The 23748-nt window shown below is 39.6% G+C and overlaps 1 protein-coding gene across 1 annotated transcript in view; it reads right to left on the bottom strand.

The window, feature by feature from the left end:
- Positions 1 to 23748, bottom strand: part of SLC9A9 (solute carrier family 9 member A9) — a 649412-nt gene that overhangs the window by 296810 nt on the left and 328854 nt on the right. The window contains exon 9 of the mRNA XM_068974483.1: positions 11887 to 11975. Coding sequence (XP_068830584.1) covers positions 11887 to 11975 — 89 coding nt within the window. The remainder of the gene's footprint in view (positions 1 to 11886; positions 11976 to 23748) is intronic.

Genomic DNA, 23748 nt, shown 5'->3' with positions numbered 1-23748 from the left:
ACGACTGAGCAACTGAACTGAGCTGAATGCCTGGTAATAGTATGTGCTCAATAATTGTTGTTAAAATTTTTGAAACTCTGGAGAGAATAGGTGGTTTACTAAGAAAGTAAAGTTGACTGAAGAAGTAGAAAACCTAAATATTCAATCATTTTAGAAATTGAAACCATTATCAAAAAATTACTTCCCAAAATGGCATTAGGTTCCATGGTAGGTTTAAAGTAATTTTTCACAATTTTTGATACTCTTCCTTTCAAGAGTTTATTTATTTATTTAAATAAATAATTTAGATTATTTTAAAATTATTTATTTATTTAAATAAATAATTTAGATTATTTTAAAATTATTTATTTATTTAGGGGTTTATTTCCTCCCATTAGGTGTGGACTGGTCTTAGTGACTTGCTTTTTAAAAACAGAATATGGCAGAAGTGACAGTGAGTGACTTCAGAGACTAGTTAATAAAAGGCATTGCTCCTTTCTTCTTGCTCTCTCTCACTGGTTTCACTTGCTTTGGGGGAAACTTACTTTCACACAATGAAGACTCTCTAGCAGCCCTATGGAAGACACATGGTCAAGTGAAAGTCTCTCAGTCGTGTCTGATTCTTTGTGACTCCAGGAACTGTACAGTCCATGGAATTCTCCAAGCCAGAATACTGGAATAGGTAGCCTTTCCCTTCTCCAGGGGATCTTCCCAATCCAGGGATTGAATCCAGGTCCCCCGCATTGAGGGCAGATTCTTTACCAGCTGAGCCACAAGGAAAGACACATGGTAAAGAACTGACATTTTCTGCCAACAGCTGTATGAGTGAGCCATGTTGAAGTGGATCCTCCACAGCCAGCTGAGTCTTCACACACTGCAGCCATGGCCAAGAGCTTGTCTGCAACCTTATGTGAGACCCTGACTAATGTTCCTAGACTTTGTTCCTCCAAAAACAGTATGAAACAGTACAAGTTTGTTGTTTTAATTGGTAAATTTTGGGGTAATTTGCCACATGGCAATAGATAACTAATACTCCAAAAGTTGCTTTTTGGAGGTGGGTACTGTGTATTTTTAGCATATCCCTTGAGCTTTGATCTACGTTCAGATTGGCCCCTGGGTTGAAGAACTGACTCTACCCCTCAGGTCACTGAACTTCTTTGGGCTTCAGTTTCTTCCAATATCTGGGTTTAAACGTTTATCTTTATTGTCCCACCCTTCTCTGAACTTGTTGGATTTTATGACTTAAAAATTTCTACTGCAATTATATACTATGATAAACAAACACAGATGTGTAGTTAAAAAAGTCAAAAGAACTAAAATTTAATCAAGAAGACATGGTACCATTATATCTTTATCAGAGAAAAAAACTTACATGAAACATTTTCAAGGGAAAGTGCATCTCACATCTAACTTGGCTTTATTTCTCCTTGGGCCCCAGTACCTGGCATATAGGAGACATCTACTACTGAGGGTGCCTAATGGTCATTTTTGGCCTCTACTATTATCCAAGTTGTTTGTGGCATAAGGTTTCTTAACTAGGGGTTCACAGACATTAATTCTTCTGGGCACTGAAAGTACAGTGTGTTCTTGCCATGATGTGGGAGCTCTACTCTCATTAGCATTTAAAAGAACACTTATTAGCTGAACTACTAAATGTCCTTTATTCAATATAATGAGTTTCATTGAAAAGAATCACCAGCTTAGCTAAGGAGAAATTTAAACACTTTGCCATCATTTATGAATTCAACCCTTCTAGGATGGTATTTTTAAATGTACTTTGAATGAAGGGGAGAAGAAAAGTGGTAGAAATCTTGACAAAAGAAATGTAATTAGAGTTTTTTAAAAAATGGCAATTCTATGCTTTATAAAGATATCTTTAATCTTACTTCTCAGAAGCCAGGGAGACGTGGGCATTGTTGCCCACGACTTTCTCTCTGCACTGTGCCTCAAACAGGTAACTGGGATGGGACGTGCCTGCTTTTGTTAGAAGTGATGGAGAAAAATTGCACAAAACCATAATCAAAAACCACTGTAATGCAAATCAATAAGGCAGAAGCACACTGTAGGAAACTCACACAAGCAATGGAATTATACTTGATCTTTCTTTCAATATCTCAAGATTACCTTAGACATTTGCTTTGTACATCCAACTCATGACATTTAAACTAATGCATCATATCAGGATTAAATAAACCATTAATTAACAGATATTATTTTCCCTATTTTTAATCTTGGAATATGAATGGTTATAATTCATTCATTCAGCTATTTATTTAATCAGCAACTCGTAAGTTCATGACAAAACCAAATGGTAAATTTCCACAAACTTTTCACATAGACCACAACTTCCTAAGAGATTAGCAAGACAAAAATATATCTAGAGCCAGAGAAGGTTAAGATAAATTTAGATGTTACATATGTAAGTATTTATCAAAGGGAAATGTGGTGAACAGGGAGACTGATGTCATAGGTTGATGTCATTTCCTCCATGGTGCTATCTTCATTATCTTTGTAATGATTATTATCATCATCTCTATGCCAAAAAAGTCTAAGCAAGTATGAAGACAGTTTTCCTAAATGTAGCAGAGTGAGACATTGAAATGTCCACCTGAACTCACTTTTCATTTTAATCTTGAACTCTCTCCCACACCTTTTCCTTTCCTGTTCCACAACATATACCAGCAGGCCAAACCCAACCCTGTCTACTTCCCCAAGGCAACCTGAGCCAGGGCAGAGTGTGCCATCTCTTTGCCTCTGAGACTTATCAAGCTCATTCTTAGTTTTATGATTTTGCATACTCTTTTTACTTTCATTTCCCATGAAATCTGAATGATAATCTCCTAATTATCCTTACACCCTTCTCTAAAACACCTAACCCACAATCAGCTTTCCATGAACACCTTGCCTCCAGAAAGCAATTCAGTCCTCTGGTTCTCATGACACACTGGTCATCCCTCTATGTTAAAATCTGTGATTCTTGTTTGTGCATTTGTGTGCATGTATGTGCTTCCTGCTATATTAGGAACTCCTAAGGGTGAGAACCAGGACTTCCCTGTAGCTCAGATTGTAAACATTCTGCATTGCAGGCAGAATTGATCCCTGGGTCAGGAAGATCCCCATGGAGAAGGAAATGGCAACCCATTCCAGTATTCTTGCCTGGAAAACCCCATGGACAGAGGAGTCTGTGGGCTACAGTCCATGGGGTCGCAGAGTTGGACACAACTGAGTGACTAACACTACTACTACCGCTACTAAGGGTGAGAACCGTGTCTTGCTGCCCCTGTCTCCCTGGATTCTAGCGCTGTGCCTGTCACTGAAGCATGTGGCGCTTCGTCCACATTCAGTCCATGCTTGAAATGGAAAGCCGAGAAGCCCTTCAGTCAGACTCTGAGACTGAGTGGTAGCAATGTAAACTCTGTCCTTGCCACCCCAAGCATGCAGGCATTCTTTGAAGAACCCATTTCAATCACTCACGTAAGGAACAGAGAATTTTTCCAGGAAGAACTATCTAGGCTTCAGTGAAACATTTTACACCAGGATAAATCAGGGACTTTGGTGTTTGATTGCTTCACCCTTGGATTCGATTTGACAACTTATTAAAATGGTTACCCAGTGACTTGTTGGCCAGAGCAATGACAGACTGATGGATTCTCTCATCTCTATGAAGTACCCTGTAATCAAGTGATCACTGCCCAATCCTAGTCTAGAAGTGGGAATCAGATGCATATTTTATGCTCTATGTCAGGTCAGAGAGTTATTAGGTTTAGAGCATCATCCTTAAAACTCAGTCACAGAGTTCAATCACTCACTTTACAAATGAGAAAACTGAAGCTCATAGGTGTTAAATTAATTACCTAAGACCCCGTCATTAGTTGTAGAGACAAGGGTAAAACTTGTCTTGTGTGTCTTGTCTAGACAAACTCTAGCTTTCTGGACTCTTGGTTAAGTGTTCTTTTTACCATATCATCTTGTTTTCCCCACATTCCTGTTATTTTCCTTGAATTTTCTTACAAAGTCATGCATAGCATGTCTAATTTGGCTCCCCTTGTCATTTTTCTTTTAATTGGAAATTTAAATTTGGATTTGCGTTGCTACTTTTCTATTCAATTGATGATTGAAATATCATCTGGAGGGAGTGGAAATGAAATAAGCATCTGGAAAGAATGTGCTGTAATGAAGATGTCATTGTTTGTCCATAAAGGCTAGGCAAAGAATCTGGCTTTTCAAAAATAAATGAACGAAAATGTCTATGTCCATCTCAATCTGTATTTCAGTAAAAAAAAAAAAGTTGAAATGCACTGAAATTGGTAGACTTTCAAAGATGATAGAATTACATATAAGATAAATGACTAATTAGCTGAAAATATAATAAAATAGCTAAACATTCATTCATTCAGCTATCCATCCACTCAAGGGTTACTGGATAAATGATGCTAAGCCCCACAATTGCTACTAAACCTATCTACTAATCAAGGAATATTTAGTAAGAGACAAAAATAATTTGAATTACAAAGTCACAAAATCTAAGTTTGGGCTTCCCTGGTGGCCCAGTAGTTAAGAATTGCGGGCCAATGCAGGGGACACAGGTTCGATCCCTGATCTGGGAAGATCCCACATGCTACAGAGCAAATAAGCCCACGAGCCCCAACTACTGACCCTACTACGCACCCTAGAGCCCATGCTCCACAACAACAGAAGCCACCTCAAGGAGAAACCAGCACACCTCAATGAAGAGTAGCTCCCAGCCTCTGCAACTTGAGAGAGCCTGTGTGCAGCAATAAAGACCCAGCACAGCCAAATAAATACATCTTTTAAAAAAAATCCAAGTTTAAAATTTGCCTTTGCCACTGAAAAGTCTTGGTGAACCCTCTAACACAGGGTCTTCTACTCTGTATTATTCCCATCAGCATACAAAAATACTGTTATTTCTCCCATCTAAAAATAAAGAGATATATCTTTTGGCCTCACTTCTCCCTTCAGTGATCACTTCTCTGTTCCCCATTTTTTGAAAAACTTGTCTATATACACAGTTTCCAATTTGTTTCTTTCCTTGCTCTCTTGAACCCATTGTTCAGGCTTTTACCTTGACACTCTACCAATATGGTTCTTATCAATAATATTAATGATGTTCATGCTCTTCATCTCACTTGCCCTTTCAGCAGTATCTGGCATCATTCATTACGCTCTTTCTTGAGCCACTCTTTTCATTTGACGCCCAGGACACCATACTTTCTTGGTTTTCCTTCTCCCCACTGGCTACTCCCTCACAGTGTCCTCTTGTTGGTTTCTGATTTCTTACCACCACTGGAGCACCTCAAGGCTTGGTTCTTGGATTTCTCCTCTGTCTTTCCCTTAGAGATCTCATCCAACCTCATGTTTTCAATATCATCTCTATCCTGGTGATTTCTACATTTCTAGCCTAGACTTCTCTCCTGAACTCCAGAATTCTATTTCCAACTATCAACATCTCTGCTTTTTGGCCTAATATTACAAAGGCCCGTCTAGTCAAGGCTATGGTTTTTCCTGTGGTCATGTATGGATGTGAAATTTGGACTGTGAAGAAATCTGAACGCCGAAGAATTGATGCTTTTGAACTGTGGTGTTGGAGAAGACTCTTGAGAGTTCCTTGGACTGCAAGCAGATCCAACCAGTCCATTCTAAAGGAGATCAGTCCTGGGTGTTCTTTGGAAGGAATGATTCTGAAGCTGAAACTCCAATACTGTGGCCACCTCAGGCAAAGAGCTGACTCACTGGAAAAGAGTCTGATGCTGGGAGGGGTTGGGGGCAGGAGGAAAAGGGTACGACAGAGGATGAGATGGCTGGATGGCATCACCAACTTGATGGACATGAGTTTGGGTGGCCTTTGGGAGTTGGTGATGGACAGGGAGGTCTGGCGTGCTGCAATTCATGGGGTTGCAAAGAGTTGGACATGACTGGGCGACTAAACTGAACTGATACATCTCAAATATAACAAACCTATCCTTAATTCTCAGTTGCCCTCAAATGTTGCCACTTTGCAGCCTTCCTAGCTAACACATGGCACCTTCCTTTTTAAAAATTTTAAGTCATATCACGCCATGCTTGAACTTAAAAACCTCTGATGTTTTCTCACCTCGTTGATGCTCCCTAAGACTTGCTCTGATGTTGTCTTACATACCTGGTACACTCCACCTCTGGGTTGCCAAGTATAAAAGAGCTGAAGTCCCTTAGTTTTCCATGTTCTATTTCCTTTTGGGAATAATGAGGAACCAGTCTTTTAATCTGGAAAAGGGCATGGCAACCGACTCCAGTATTCTTGCCTGGAGAATCCCATGGACAGAGGAGCCTGGCGGGCTACAGTCCCTGGGGTCACAAAGAGTTGGACATGACTGACGTGACTAACACAACAACAACACTCCACCTCAGCCACAGTGGTCACTCTGTCCCAGGGTGCCATTGTGTATGTGGTCCCCAGTTTTATCCACATAGTTCCCTCTTTTCTTTCTTTCAAGCATCATCTTCTTTTTGAGGCCTTCCTTGGCCACAGTGTCTAAAATAGCAACACTGCTTTCCCAGACACACAGTCCTTCCTCCCTTTCTTGCATTATTATTGCCTTGTAACTGACCATGAATGCATTGTAAACTTTGGTTATTTATTTCGATTATTCTAAAGCTCCTCTACTAGCAGTTCTTTTTTATCCACTCTTGTATCCCAGCATCTTGAAGAGTGGCTGGCACAAAATAGGCTCTTAAAAAATATTAGATGAATGAATGAAGGTATTCAGTGATAATAAGAAGAGCCACTTCTTAGGTAAAGAAGTAAGTAAAAATTAAATACGTACTTTTTTTTTACCTGTTGGGCTTCCCAGATGGCTCAGATGGTAAAGAATCTGCTTGCAATGCAGGAGACTTAAGTTTTGATCCTTGGGTCAGGAAGATCTTCTGGAGAAGGGAATGGCTATCCACTCCAGTATTCTTGCCTGGAGAATTCCATGGACAGAGGAATCTGGCAGGCTTCAGCTCATGGGGTTGCAAAGTGTCTGACAGGACTGAGCACCTAACACTTTCACTTTGTATCTGTTAATGCATCATGTTTCTCAGTTGTGTCCAACTCTTTGAGACCACATGGACTGTAGCCAGCCAGGCTCCTCTGTCCATGGGATTCTCCAGGCAAGAATATCTTGGAGTGGGCTGCCATTTCCTCCTCCAAGGGATCTTCCTGACCCATGGATCAAAACTGAGTCTCCTGCATCTGCTGCATTGGCAGACAAATTCTTTACCACTGTGCCATCTGGGAAGCCCATTGATGCACCATAGATGTTAATTATTTAACTTAATATTATATGCTCATGTGTATCTGTTGGGAGTAATTTTTAGGTGAAAACTGCAGGAAGGGAAGGAGAATTTCTAGTTAAAAGGGATGGTAGACTTGTGATAAACCAGAGTGGAAAAGAATATGAAAAAGAATGTATATGTATGTATAACTGAATTACTTTGAGCAGAAATTAACACAACGCTGTAAATCAATTATACTTGAAAAACAAATTTTGAAAAAATCCAAAACCTTATAGGAAGTTGGAGGGAAAATTAAAGGATACCCTTTAATCTGAAAAAAAAAAAAAAAGAAGTACATGGTTTTGCAAGTAAGCCTCAAGCAAGGAAGAGACAGCTGATGGAAACACCCTGGGGTCTGGCCCAGATTACCAGCCCCCAGGCCTGGCTAGTGGGTTGAGGGTATGAGGGAGGAAGAGGTTGAGAGGTAGGCTGAGACTTGTGTGAGTGGGGTCAGGGGATGTGTTGGTAGTTTTCTGGATGGTTCAGGGTGAAATCTCTCAGCTTACAGAGTGCCATGTGCTGATATCTATATCAAATATCTCTGAAGGTTCTCAGTTTCTAGGTCAAGAGTCAGTGTGTGTCTGTCTTTAGGGCTAGATGTGCACACCCTGAAATAAGCAAACCAATCTGAGTCCAGGAAAATTGCCACCAGTGTTCATATACTCTTTCCCCAAATGCTTTGCTATGAAAAATCCTCATGGTGAGCAGCAGCACCAGAGTATCTCTATTAAGCTGCTTTATGCCTTAACATACAGGGATGTTACATGTTCATGGACTGGAGTGAAAAGCAATTCACTGGAATCTAGATGGTCATTATCAAGTACAAAACATATTTTAATGTAAAACTGCATTTTAAAAAAGGCACTCTAATTCTTGAAGCTATAAAGGATATATTAATTCTCAAAAGTCTTTGTCTCCAGTTGTAGCTGTTTGATTAGCTGGTATAGGCACAGTCCATGAATAAAATTCCTTTGTAAATTATATTACCTAAGGATTTTATAACACAAAGCTGATTTTCAGAGGTTTCCCCTAGACTCATTAATTGATTTCCTTCACTCCCATTAACCAGTCCTGGGGATGGAGGCAAAGGGGCCACTTTACCCACTGATAATAAACACAACTCAGGGAGATGCAGAGGAAGATAATGTATTCTGTAACCATGTCATTTAATACCTTCTAAACCTTTGCCCCTTTCAGAAAGGAAACAGTGGCTACCTCTATAATATCTGCTTCAGCTTTTCTTTACAATTTGTAATTGGTTTCCCACATGGAGTTTAAACTTTGCTTGCTACGTTGGTGCATATGTGGCCAAGAACTTCTGATCTGTGAAGTTAATTAAAGGGCTCAATCTCATTTTTAAAAAAAATGGTGACCCCAGACTCTATGTACTTGATTGGGGAATATGCGTGTAGATGCATGCATATATATTCATGTACGAATATGCATACATGCTACATATGCATATATTGAGAGAAAAAATAAATACAAAGTGAGAGTTCCTGGAATAAAAGAAGTGAGAAAGGTACGAGAAGGGAGGGGAAGGGAATTAGCATTCATCAAGCTCCTACAATGAACCAGGCACCTAGGAAAGAAGGTGATGGGGGGAACAAAGATGGAGGGATGGAACTATCTGGATGTTGAAGAATGAACTTTCAAAAATCTCCTTCCCTAAAGGAAACTGCTATAAAAAAGGATGCTGGCAGCCCATCAGGGAGTGCTTGTCAAGCCACTCAGAAGAGAACAGAAGGCTGTGGGGCACTGATTTTGGCTTTGTCTCCCCTAGGTGCTGGGCTGCTGACTCGCCATGAGATGAGTTATCTTTGAAGTTCCGCTGAGCAGTGTGACTTGAAAGTGCAAGCGCCTAAACAGAGTTCAGTTGCCCAGAATACAAATGTTCAGAGAACCATATGAGGTCAGGAAAAACCAGCTCAAGAGATTGCCCTTTAAACTCTAGAGAATGCTAGTTGTCTCCATAATTAAAAGGATCCTAGATGGAAGGCTATATATTAGACATTTCTAGGTATTGGTATAATTTTTGTGTTCAATTTTAAAAATTGGGGGTCCTTAAAATTTCTGCAATTGTATCTTCTGAGTCTTCTGATGAGCAGAGAGGTAAGGGTGACCTTGTAGAGTCCCTGGGTGGGTGGGAGCTGGGTTCAGGTCCAGCTGAGCTTGGGACATGACAAAGAGAATGAAAACAATAGCCATTTTACAGAACTTGAAGGTAAGTCTTTGAAAACTGGTTTGGAATTCCCAGCCAATTATACATTTGCTGAGATGTCTTTTTGGCCTTTTCCACTCCCACTGCCCCAATATCATCTCAGATGTTCTCAGCATCATTAGACTTAGTATGGGAACCTCTTTACCTCCATTTGTATTTGGGGACAGATTGCAATCATTTGGTCCAATTCTATACATTTTCTATATCTATGATCCTTGTCATGTAACTTTACAGTGCTCTCCACTGTGGGCCTTTTGACCCTGGGCTCAGCTATATGATTTCCTTTGTCTATAGGATATTTAGGAAATGTGATGCAAGTAAAGGCTTGAAATGGTCTTGTACACTGGGGTTTGTTCTTCCGCCAGGAGAAGAATGATAGACATGTATGACTGGCTATGGTGCACCAGCCAAGCCCACTCTAGAATAGAGCCCCACCAAACTCAATGAATCTGCCCAGTTAAGGCAAGTAGAGCCAACCAGATTAACCCAGTGAAAAGAGCTGAACCCTGTAAATGCAAGATAAATAAATGTGTATTGTTGAATGTCACTGGGATGCTTGTTACACAGCAAAAGCTAGCTGATACAAGTGTCACTTGATCCACACTCTCCCTGCCTGTCACAGTGATATTTCTAAAATGAAACTTCAATTATCCTAAAACTACTCTACCTAAGATATGTCAATGACTTCTGTTAGTGATGTTTTCCCAAATTCACATGTTGAATTCCTAACACCCAGTACCTCCAAATCTGACGATTTTGGAAATAGGGTCATTAAAAAATGTAATTGGTTAAGCCAAGATGAGGTAATACTGGAGTAGGATGGGTCCCTATTCTAATATGACTGGTATCCTTATAAAAAAACGGGGAATTTAGAGACAGACAGGCTCATAGGGAGAGTATCATGTGAACATGAAGGCAGAGATTAGGATGACGTCTCTACAGGCCAAAGAACACTAAAGTTTGTCAGAAAATCACCAGAAGGTCAAAACTGAGAACTAGAACAGGTTCTTCCTCACAAACTTTAGAAGGAACTAATCCTGCCTATGCTTTCATCTCAGACTTCTAGCCTCCAGAGCCATGTGCTGTGTGCTAAGTCACTTCAGTCATGTCTGACTCTTTGTGATGCTATGGACCATAGATCGCCTGGCTCCTCTGTCCATGGGATTCTCCAGGCAAGAATACTGGAGTGGGTTGCCATGCCCTCCTCCAAGGGAGCTTCCCAACCCAGGGATGGAACCCATGTCTCTTATGTCTCCTGTATTGGAAGGTGGGTTCTTTACCACCAGTGCCACCTGGGATGTAAGAATAAATTTCTGTTGTTTAAGCCACTCCTCATTACCTTTAGGATAAAATCTAAACTTCTTCATAAGGTATGAAAGTCCCTCCATAAGCTGGTCTCTGGCTCTGTCTGTGGTCTCTATCATACTATGTTCCACTATAACTTCAGCCCTTCCCCATTCACCAGGCACTTGGAACTATTTAAAGTGCTCAATCAACTGTTTCAAAACTTTTGTCCATGATATTAATACAACCTTGGCCTCAAATGTCCTTCTTACTACCTTCTCATCCCTCACCATTGCAAGCTCCAGATCAGGCTTATCATCTCTGGAAACTTTCTCTTCACTGTCCCAATCCTAACCGTGGGAGGAGGTCCTACTGAATTTTCCTCAAACAACCTTTACAGATATTTCTATCACAGTACTTACCACACTGTGGATCATTAATTGCTCATTGCACATCTTGATCAGCCTCAACAGACTTGAAAATGAACCACTTTAGGCAGGGTCATGTATTATCTGCCCTTTTATTCCTAGTACTTAGCACGGTGCTTGGCACAGAGTGGTTATGCAGCAAATGTTGGTGGAAGGAATCTTTGAGTGTTTATGTGCAAATATTGAAACAGATGTGTTCCTGGCATATGGGAGATACATTCTGCTTGTGCGACAACTGGCAGTTGAGTTTACTTGGAAGCAAAAGCACCCAATTAAAGACCAAACATTCCTGTCTTTCTTCTTCTTCATTTCCTTCTCTCTATATAACTACCCAATCTCACATGCTTTACAATGCTTTTAGATGTAAGTGACTGTGAATTATTACTGACTGTGGGCCTTTCATCTTCAAGACTGACAGTCTATGTTCCACATTTCTCAGGAGGGAAAGAGTATTATAACTATATTTTTGCTTACCAAGAGAATTGTTAATAGTTATCCTGAAGGAAGAAAAAAAATCTATAAATATCCAACCTATAATGAAGCCTTAAGCTTACTTTCTTCCCTTGCTAATGAAATTCTTTCTGAGTGCACTGCCAGAATTGCTCCATAATCATTACACTGAGAAGAGAGACAAAGCCTGTAGTGAGTTTCTTCTTTTACCTGTTTAGTCCTCATTTTGGAATCCAATGACAGGTTGTTGTAGGTATAATGTGCCTGCGTGACTCCACAGAAGAGAACAGCAACTATCCCTGAAATTTAAAAACATACCAGTCAAAACCAATTTTCTTTCCCATCTAAGTCAAAGGGCAGGGCTACCCCAGTTAGAAAATGGACTTGGTGTCAGAAGAGTTAAAACTGCTAATAATTACAATGATGAAACCTGGGTAAACCTTGCTCCTGCTTTAAACATGGGACTTACAGGATTAAAGCTTACCAAAAAAATAAATAAATAAATAAGTGTTAATAAGTAGATTCTTCCTGGGGATAAATTATTTTCTGGTCATGAGTTAGGAAAGTTATACTTGGAAACCCACGAACAAAAGACTGTGTAGTCAGTTCCAGGCCTCTCACAGCCAGTGCCAACTACTTTGCTGCATTTTAAATGCTGGCATATTTGTTGAGAACTTTGCTTTCCACTGTGTACCTTGAGAAGCCTGAGAAGTTCCTATCATACCACAATTCAGTATTAACAACCATGAGTCATAAACCTAAGATGTCTACAAGGGTTCAGTTGCCTCTGCCAATGCTCCTCCTTGCCAAGCACAGAAAGAGGTCCTTGTTTGCCTCTGTGTCTCCTTGGCAAAGCTGGGGGCTTTGTCCTTCCACTGCTGGGTAATTTCATGAACACATTCAAGGCACACAATCCTTGAGGCAAGCTGGTCTGTTCTTGTGTGCTCCCTGTCCACAGTGGGCCCTCAGCTGCTTTTTGGCTGGTTGCAGGGTTTATTTCAAAAGCCATCGTTATACCCAGCTTCGAATGCTACATGAAGCCACACATAGTCAGAAGCCATACATACACTGTTCCTGGGGAACAGAGGAGCAGCAACCACGGGACAAATGTGTTATTTGTCCCTGGGCTCTGCTATTCTCTGTTATTGCCTCTAAGCTGGCGTGGGGAAGGTGGGTGGCGGCTGCATCCTACCTTGGATTAAAGATTTGATTAATTATGGGAAATTGGGAGGGCTCTATAGGAGGGCTTTGGGAAAAACACAAGATGTAAGTATTCCTCAATTCAAACTAAGGGGATTGAACTGAATTTTAAACAGCAGAATCTTTCCCACCTAAAAACACTCATAAATTAAATGCTGATGATTCTTAAGAGTATAGAGATATGTGAACTGAATACTGACATTTCAAATGAATCTGCAGTAAAGAATTTTAAAGAACCAAGCATATTTTTTGTATGTTGACTGTATGCTTCTATTTATATGTTTGTTATTTGAGGGGTTGGCTTTTGATAAAATATAGCTGAGACATATTTGTCTAATACATTTGCATCACTTATTTCCTTTTAATATTATGCTTCAAAATTTTAGACAAAAACAACTAGGAAATTTTGCCAAGAGATTTATATGCAGTAAGCATTTATATAGTTTTTTTTTTGGGGTAACTTCAGTTTTCTAGTCTCTCTTCAGAAATTCAAAGAAAAATGCCTATGAAATATTACATTTCACTCTTCACAGAATTTCTATTAAAAAACAAGCAGTGCCAGAGAAACTTTTAGGTACTGAAGTATTTCAAGGACTTTGAGGAACTAGGAGGATTGCCATGCATGTTGTTTTGGCATCAGATATTTTTCTTTCTTTATTTGAAAATGAAATGTATCTATCTCTGCTGATTCTGCAGTCTGTCGGAGGTTTTTCTGGGTGAGGTTTAGCTGACCTCTGCCTGTCATGGAAATGTTTTGACTGTATATTGATCTACAGAGAAGTAGTGAGTAAAAAGGGAGAGGTGTGTGGATAGTTCACAAATGCATTCTGAAAACATAAATAGGTAACAAAGAATAAAAGATAAGGGGGCTAAGATTGGCCAAACCTTATTGTAAGCAAGGAACACACTAGTTTTATCATCTTATTTATTTCATTGATTTATTATTTCATAACAGACTTCTCATGATTTACCACCTCTTCCATCTCTCTTTCCCTTCTCAGTAACCTCTTCATGCTTCCTGCTGCCCAGACTCTGAGAACAACCTTTACTTCTCCTCTCTCTGTATATCAGCAATGTTGTTGACTTGTCCTTCCAAAGTTACCCATAATGCAATCACTTCTCAACATCTCCACCTAACACCCACTACCAAGCCACCATCATTTTCTGCCTAGATGACAGCAACAGCTTTCTACATGGCCCCCTGTCTCCCTTGCTGCCTCTGCCACAGTCTGTCTTCAACCCGCTGAATTTGCTAAGCAGGCTCCATTGCAGGACCCTGGCACGTCTAGTTCCTGCTCTTTGAAAAGCTCTTCTCCAGACCTTGACATGCCTCCCTCCTTTCCTGAAGATGTTACATCATTGGACAGGTCTTCGCTGTGCACTCTGTAAATATATCCCTCTTGTCATTCTCTACTTGCCTACTTTTATCTATTTTTTAAATATTATTTACTGCCACCTAACATTTCATATATTTATTGGTTTATTTCCTGCCTTCCTGAATGGCAATGGAAAGCTCATTGAGTGCAGAGTGATTCACTGGTCCCCAACCATTAGAGCAATGGCAGGCACATGGTAGGTACTCCATGTATTTGTTGAATAACTAAATGAACATTGTTATCACCAGGTAACAAGAAAACAAAGTGATTTACTCAAGATCACCTTGAAAGTGGCAGAGCGGAGATTCAATATTTCACAGAGCCCCTGTACTTTTCTGCCTGTATTTAGACCATCTGTGAATATTTTAAGGTAATCTTAAGCAATCTAAAAATATAATTTCTGATGCCCCAGGGAAATAGAGATCTGATGATGAAGATTATATATCTGAGCTGGCTGGATATTCTCATTTTTTTGTTCCCTTCACTTCCAGACCAGCCTCCTGGGACTCGCCCCTAGCCGAGGGGAAGGGGGGCAGCAGCCAGGCAGTATCCTCCGAGGGCTGGGTCCCAGCTCCATGACACTTTCTTAGGAGTTTCTAGATTCCCTTCCCTTTGCTCGTCCTGTCTGAGACGTTATACTTGCTTCCTGCAGTGACTGCCCGTGCGTTGCTTCAGTGGCCCTCTTTTCACTTTTGCAGCTCTCTATCTTCTGTGTATCCAATTTCCTGCATTAAACCCTGTGAATAGCCAGCTGATTCCTCTTTTCCTGACTGAACCCCGACCAGGACTCTCTTATGGGTTCCTTCTATTCTAAACTTTGATGGTTCTCTGAAGGTGTGTCATCTGGAAATAAGATTCAGCCTCTATTCTCTTATTATAACTGGGACCATGGGAGATGCCAGCAGCATATGAGATCCTGTGCCAAGTCCCTGGGGACTGGGCTCAGGCCTATTTCAATCTGACCTGTGATTGGAATTTTTTTTCTAGTTTGAGCCCCTAGATTGGAGCAAGTGGTTTGGGGATAGGAGTAAGTTAACTTGGACTAATATGTTTTCTGATTCTCCATCACATGATTTTTCAAAATATGAGAACTGTCCTACAATGGAGTGACTGCCTTGAAGTGTGACAAGTTCCCTATCATTTGAAATGTGTGAGATGAATGATCATCTGCCAGAGCTGTTATAGAAAGAATTTTTTACATAAAGTGTTGTAGAAATTTGGATATCCTACATTTCTGTGTATCTGTCATTTTCTTATAAACTATTTTATTAATTCAGTAGGATTAATACCTCAATTAATTTTTTTGTTTGTTTTTAAGTTCAGGTCAAGACAATAATACTGGTTCTAAAGGAAATATTTAGATACTTTGAATACAGGCAGCCTGACTTTCTCAAAAAGTAAAGACAAGATAAACTTAGAGACTTTCAAATATTCTTCCAAATTTAGACAGACAGCTACTCTAAAATAAAATTTTAAAGCATATCACTAGCATACTTTCAAATCATAAAAACCTAAATTTTTTCAAGTAAGCTATGAAGTTTAAAGATGAACTCAGGATGTCTCCTCTGTGTAGAAAATGTTTCTAAATCTCTAGAACACAAACTTTCAGGTCAGAGAGCTCTGAAAAGGGTGAACCCCAGTGGCTGTGTCTAAGTGACATACACAGCTCACTTCAGAGGAACCCGCTTCCTTTCTTTCCTCTTACCTCTGCTCCTCAGCCCTCTGTGTTGCTTGTCACTCTCAGATAAGCTTAATTCACAGCTTATCCTGCTCGCCACCCAGCACATCAGAAGCCACTTGACCCCACCTGGCTGTGGGGTCAACTGTGGTCCAAGAGTCCGCATTAGGCAAGAGAAGTTTCAGAACTTTACCCTAATGCCACTGGACTATTAATGAACATTCAGATTATCTGGGAACCTTGTTAAATACAGATTCTGCTTCCCTAGGTTTGGAGTAAAGATTCAGAATCTCAAAGCCCAGGATTCTGCATTTATATGACCATTCCTTGTATAAATCGGCTGTCCATGCTACTGGTCTTTTATCATCCCACTTTGAGACAAATCTCTGCTGACCAACACTTTGGTATTAGCATCAACTCTCCTTTGCTGCGCTTTGGCTTGGAATGTGTATGGTCCTTAAAAGAGAGACTTGCGCCTAATATTGCCCTTTTAACACCTTGGAATAATTAGAAGGTCGCTCCAAAGAAGAAATACGTTTTTTAATTGCCTTTTTGTTTTTCATTTTTCATTTACAAAGTTTGTAAATGACTTTCGCTAGCTATAAAAACATGTTTTTAAATTATATTTTTATATCTTATTCCCCATTTTTCTTTCTGTGACTTTATATTAATAGTATTAACAGGATTCTATGAAGTAATTTTAGCTTCATGGAACAACTGTCCATTAAGAACATTTAAGAGATCATAATTTCTCAGCAACACTGGGATGTAAAATAAATTACTCACATGGAATAAAACTGATGATATATTTTACTATCAAATAGCTCAATAAATTCTTTACCACTCCAAAACAAACAAACAAACAAACAAACAAAGCATATCCATTGACCATAATGCTATAAAACTGGAAATTAACAAAAAGCATAGTTGCATATATGTATCCATTAGGGATTTTTAATTGTATTCTTAAACAAAATTGGATTTGAGGATGAAGTCAAAGTTGAATTTTTAGCTTATGTAAAAATAAGTGTTATTCAGAGGAAACATTATAGTCTTATATGCATCCTATTTAGAAAAAAAAAATTTGAAAAAAATGGACTCTTTACCTCAAGAATCTAGACAAAAGACATAAAATGGACCCAAAGATAGAGAATTGAAAACTTAATAAAGAAAAATGAAAAAATATAGCCAAAGAGAACATTCTAAAAATAATAGATTTGGTTAGTAAATGAAGAGTTATAAAGTGACAGTGTGGCCCATGCCTCTCAGACCCTCACGTGTCCATCCGCTCCAGAATGCTGTTCTCTGACCAACCCATGTACAGTGGGTGATGTTGGCCAAGGGTTCAGCCACCCAAGACAATTTTCACATTTGGATAGTACCTGCCCACCTGTCTCACAGGTCTCTTCTGAGTATAAAGTGATATGATGGATTTTAAAATGATTTGTAGCCTAAATACCAATACCTAATCATTAAGTTTTGCTCCAATTACTATAAGTAGGTGAAAGGAGGATGACACGAAAAGGAGAAATAACTCAGAAAAACACATGCCACAATATTTCCTATTCAGCCAGTGGCTAGGGGAAGAAACAGAAGGCATCTAGTTCATCTCACACGTTTTATGTCCTTAATCATTGTCTGTTGCCTTCTCTTCCACATTATCTCCTGCATCAAGAAGCAGGTGGAAATGTACTCCTCACTCCTAGTAACCCAGTCAGTTCAGTTCAGTCGCTCACTCATGTCCGACTCTGCAACCCCATGGACTGCAGCACGCCGGGCCTGACTGTCCATCACCAACTCGCGGAGTTTACTCAAACTCATGTCCATTGAGTCGGTGATGCCATCCAACCATCTCATCCTCTCTTCCATCTCATCCCCTTCTCTTCTCACCTTCAATCTTTCCCAGCATCAGGGTCTTTTCAAATGAGTCAGTTTTTCGCATTAGGTGGCCAAAGTATTGGAGTTTCAGCTTCAGCATCAGTCCTTCCAATGAATATTCAGGACTGATTTCCTTTAGGATGAACTGGTTGGATTTCCTCGCAGTTCAAGGGACTCTCAAAAGTCTTCTCCAACACCACAGTTGGAGAAGAGCATCAATTCTTCAGCACTCAGCTTTCTTTATAGTCCAACACACACATCCATACATGATTACTGGAAAAACCACAGCTTTGACTAGACAGACCTTGGTTGGCAAAGTAATTTCTCTGCTCTTTAATATGCTGTCTAGGTTGGCCATAACTTTTCTTCCAAGGAGTAAGTGTCTTTTAATTTCATGGTTGCAGTCACCATCTGCAGTGATTTTGGAGCCCAAAATAATAAAGTCCGTCACTGTTTGCACTGTTTCCCCATCTATCTGCCATGAAGTCATGGGACCAGAAGCCATGATCTTAGTTTTCTGAATATTGAGCTTTAACTTTTTCACTCTCCTCTTTCACTTTCATCAAAAGGCTCTATAGTTCTTCTTGGCTTTCTGCTATAAGGTTGGTGTCATCTGCATATCTGAGGTTATAGATATTTCTCCCAGCAACCTTTATTTAAGCTTGTGCTTCATCCACCCCACTGTTTCTCATGATGTACTCTGCATATAAGTTAAATAAGCAGGATGACAATATATAGCCTCATGTACTCCTTTCCCTAGTTGGAACCAGTCTGTTGTTCCATGTCCAGTATTAACTGTTGCTTCTTGATCTACATACATATTTCTCAGGAGACAAGTCATGTGGTCTGGTATTTTCATCTCTTGAAGAATCTTCCAGTTTGTAGTGATCCACACAGTCAGAGACTTTGGCATAGTCACTAAAGCAGAAATAGATGTCTTTCTGGAACCAGTTCATGTACTTCTAAATCCAGCTTGAACATCTGGAAGTTCATGGTTCGTGTATTGTTGAAGCCTGGCTTGGAGAATTTTGACCATTACTTTACTAGTGTGTGAGATGACTGTAATTGTGCAGTAATTTGAGCATTCTTTAGCATTACCTTTCTTTGGGATTGGAATGAAAACTGACCTTTTCCAGTCCTGTGGCCACTGCTGAGTTTTCCAAATTTGCTGGCATATTGAGTGCAGCACCTTCACAGCATCATCTTTTAGGATTTGAAATAGCTCAACTGGAATTCCATCACCTCCACTAGCTTTGTTCGTAATGATGCTTCCTAAGACCCACTTGACTTTGCATTCCAGGATGTCTGGCTCTAGGTGAGTGATCATACCATCGTGATTATCTGGGTTGTGAAGATCTTTTTGTGTAGTTCTCCTGTGTATTCTTGCCACCTCTTCTTAATATCTTCTGCTTCTATTAGGCCCATACCATTTCTGTCATTTATTGAGCCCATCTTTCATGAAATGTTCCCTTGGTATCTCTAATTTTCTTGAAGAGATCTCTAGTCTAGTAATTCAAATTTAGACAATTCTCAGTAGCACTACAGTTAAGGTACTGGATTTTTGCAAGTTAACTTGTCATTGTTTACTCGCTAAGTTGTATCTGACTCTTTTGTAATCCCATGTCCATGGCATTTCCCAGGCAAGAATACTGGAGTGGGCAGCCATTTCCTTCTCCAGGGATCTTCCTGACCAGGGATGGAACCTGCATCATGTACACTGGAGGGCAGATTCTATACCACTGAGATACCAGGGAAGCCCACAAGTTGGCTTGGGTACTTGCTTTCCATCCATTCAAATGCTATCCATCTGTTGGGAAATGCCAGAATGAATTAACCCACTCCTAGATCTCAAGTAGCTTTATGTCTCCTAGCAGAGACATCATGTACACAGAAACATCTAATGGCAGGTAGAATGCAGTAGGTGATAATAAAATAGGAATTCTGGGAGGCAGTGACTTCTTTTGGGCTGGGGAAGGTAGAAGAGAGATGAAGAACGTTTTCCTAAAGGATGGAGAGGCATTTGGGTCTTGAATAAGAAAACCTGGGAGGGTGTAGGATCACAGGTAGGGAATTCAATGTGAGGGCAGAGAGCTAGGAGACTGTGTAGCTTATACATGAACAGGCAGCCTACTTGCACACTTTGGGTTTGACTCTGTTATAGGTTAGGCAATAAATACACATTGAATTAATTCATCATAGTTTCTGATAATACAAAATTTAGAAGAAACAATTAATATGTTCTATGTTTAAAATGGTCAAGGTAGGGACTTCCCTGGTGGTCGGTCCAGTGGTTAAGAATTTGCCTTGCAGTACAGGGAACATGAGTACAGTTCCTGGTCAATGAACTAGGATCCCACATGCTGCGGAAAAGCGAGGCCTGTGCACCGCAACTAGAGTCTGTGCGCCCCAGCAAAGGATCCCCGTGCTAAAACTAAGACCTGACACAGCCAAGTAAATAAATACTTTTTAAAAATGGTCAAGCTAGTTATCATAAGTATGAAAGCATTTCTCTATGTTTTATTAGTGCTAGTATTCACAAAATAGAATTATGAAGCATCAAGTATGACAATCTTCTGTTGGCAAAACATTACTTCATTTTCTTTCCCAGCAGATGTAAAATCTGATCATTCTGTTTCCATCTTTTCTGAAAAACAAGTGGTCCTTAATGCAACTGCTGGGTTGCATGTCCAAAGTCTTGGTTTCGACTTGTATTTATGGGATCCCGTGGCAATGACAAATAGAACTAAGTACATACATCCAGGTCCATGGGGAGTGGATCATGCTCAAAAATATCTGAGAACTAAAATAAGGAGCTCTGAAAGAAATCAAGAAATGACTTAGAGAAAATAATGATAAGAGTTTCTGACTCATGCGTGTGCTCAAAATTGCCTTTCAGTTTGCATAGTGAGTTTTCAGTGGTGGGCAAGATCCCTGAAGAGCTGTCTGCAAGGACTCATTTCTGCAATTTTGAGCAAGGACTAGAACCAATACTTTATGACAGTAACTAAAAGAGCTGTTTGAGAAACCACAAAGAGGTACAGAGTTAAATTCAAATTACTGGCAAGCAAAGAAGTTTAAGAAACAGCAGGAGGAGGTCCATAATTCTTTGGGAAGAATGATGATTCTGCTGGCAAGTAAGTTCTTTCTAGAGAGATCAGTTTTGAGAGGACAATTAATTCCTTTTGGTTAACAGAACACCGTTTACACTGTTTTCTGTGAGTCCCTCTTTTGGACTCTCTCAGGGAGCATTAGTGTTATATACATACACACACATGTATGTACAAACATGTTTACATGAGATGAGGGTTCATTGTGTCGTTGCAAATTATGTCAGAGAAAATGTACTACAATTGGTGCCAGGAGACCTGGGATCTCCTTGGCATAGTCCAGATACCTAACTAGCTGAATGACTAGAGCAATTCCAATTCATTGCCTAGTCCATTGTTTTCGCTTCAGTGAATTAAAAACAGATGGTCTGCATTAGTGTTCTTTAAATTTGGGTATACAAGAAACCCACAGAAAGTTAGAAGAAAATATAACTTCATAACTACTAATTAGAACGTCTGTGTATTGCATTTTTAAAAATTAATTTATTTATTTTAATTAGAGGCTAATTACTTTACAATATTGTAGTGGTTTCTGCCATACATTGACATGAATCAGCCATGGGTGTACATGTGTTCCCCATCCTGAACCCCCCTCCCACGTCTGTGTATTTTAAACTATATAAGTAACCTTGTGGACAAAAATATGCTGTGTGCAGATAAGTGCATGATAAAACTATCTTTTTTTTTTTTTTCCAATAAGGATCAAGAAAGTAAATGAAAGTGAGAGTCGTTCATTTGTGTCCAACTCCTTGTGACCATGGAATTCTCCAGGCCAGAACACTGGAGTGGGTAAGATCAAGAAATTCTGTAAATTCTGCTCTAGATGATCTCTAAGCACTTTCCCATCTTAAATGTCTATGACTTGAGTTGTTTTCACATTTGCTTCAAGGACTGCATACTGAAATTCACAAACACAAATTAGTCCCCTTGTGAGAGCGCATTCATAAGCCCAGTTTGTTCATAAGTCCAACGAAGTTAGCCTAGGTACCCAACTAATACAACTGGCTGTATAATTTTGTACTGTAATAAGTTTCTAATACTTTCCACACAAATAACACATAAGCAGGCACAAAAAATAAAGCAAACATTTTTAATCTTAAAGTACAGTACCCTGAAAAGCCCAGTAGTACCAGCTACATCATTGCTGCTTTTATACTTGCTTCTGGACATCATGGGCTTGAAATAAAGATATGGTACCATTGTACCCTATATAGTACCAGACAGTAAAGTACAGAAAAGCACAAGGATGTGTACATGTGACAATGCATGCCAGGTACCTGAACTAACTTACATGATTGGACCTATGAACACGTTTGCATCTTTGAAAGCTTGAAACTTGAAGGTCTGTATGTAGGGGACTTACTGTATATGGAACTGAAGAATTACATGGGGCCACCACAGCTTCCAATGGACTTCCTGACAACTAAATTACCAGTGTCCCTTCTTGACCTAGACCTCCTCAAAGGCGGGGTCTATCATGTCCCTCTTTGCATTGCCCCAACCCTATAACAGTACCCATCAGACACCAGGCACTCAAAGGCAGGTCTGTCAAAGGAATAAATCTCTATTTCAAGAAATATTTATCTGCTCTAAAAAGAGAAAGCAGGAAAAATTATTTTTGATCCTCACATACAAAAAGACATTTATCTGGATTTATTAGTGGCAGAGTCTATTTTCTTCTAATATTTAAATCTTCTTATTCAAGACTATTGTCACCCATATAGTCTCTGCTGCTGATAACATTATTCAGTAGTTCTTTTCTCATTAAAAGTTGATGAAGCCTTCAGATATAGAAGCTGAAAAATAAACATCTGTCACATGGAGCATGATTTTCTTTGACAGTAAATGAAGACTTGAGGGGTTTCTAAGACTGGAGAATATTGCATTTTTGGACAGGAAATATTGATTATATCATCAGAACACAGAAAGAGAACAAGTGAGAAAGAAAAAACTCTGACTTGCTCTCAGATGGCACTCTGAGGGGTTTTAAGGTTGATGGGCTATTTTTCCATGCCATGCTTTTATTTAGTTTTGATTTAGTAAAAAGAGACATTTCTGACAGTTTTCCTACACCACTGCTGAACATGAACTTGGAACTGAAAAGTCAAAGATTTAACAAGATGGAAATCTCCTTTAGGGAATATGAAGGATTCCAAGTTTGCCAAGAGTACAATTTACGGTCTAATTCACCATATTGGGCAATGCTACAATCGGCAGATGAAACATGAGTCTATGGGATATGAGAATATCAATATAGAAAACAGCACAAATCTACGTTTTTATTTCTAGATCCTCCAATGCATTCAAGATTACTTTCTGTCCATGTTGCAAGGTTTATAAATTTCCATTTAAAATAAACAAAAATTCCTTCAACAATGTAGTAGTGAGTACTTAGGCAAATTAATTTGAGGTCCAGAGTGAAGAAAAACACCCTTTTACTTAGATCCCTGACTTTCCACCTTAAATGCAGTGTTGTCAGGATTACTGCTTTTTAGATTTCATTTCCTTGCGGTCAGCTAATACATGTACATGCCAGTGTCACCTAAGGCTCCAGTAATCAGCCTTGTTCCAGGTGTCCACACTCAATGGCCTTTACGTGCGGAGGTTCCGCACTTGCATAGAGTCCAGATTTTTGAATGAACTAATTTTTGTGTCTCCCTCTACGACATGTATTCATTCACGTATATACCCCATTTTGCTGAAATGAGCCATTGATCCATTTGATATAATTCCCAGTATCCTTGACTCCTCTTTCTCCTTCACCTGTATGTTAATTATTTGTGCCATCTATCTTCAGACAAATTTCTACATGCTTGGGCAGAACATGGGCAAC

The sequence above is a fragment of the Capricornis sumatraensis genome, chromosome 1, assembly GCF_032405125.1.
Source record: "Capricornis sumatraensis isolate serow.1 chromosome 1, serow.2, whole genome shotgun sequence".
NCBI classification, from domain to species: domain Eukaryota; kingdom Metazoa; phylum Chordata; class Mammalia; order Artiodactyla; family Bovidae; genus Capricornis; species Capricornis sumatraensis.
This window is presented reverse-complemented; position numbering and strand designations above follow the sequence as displayed.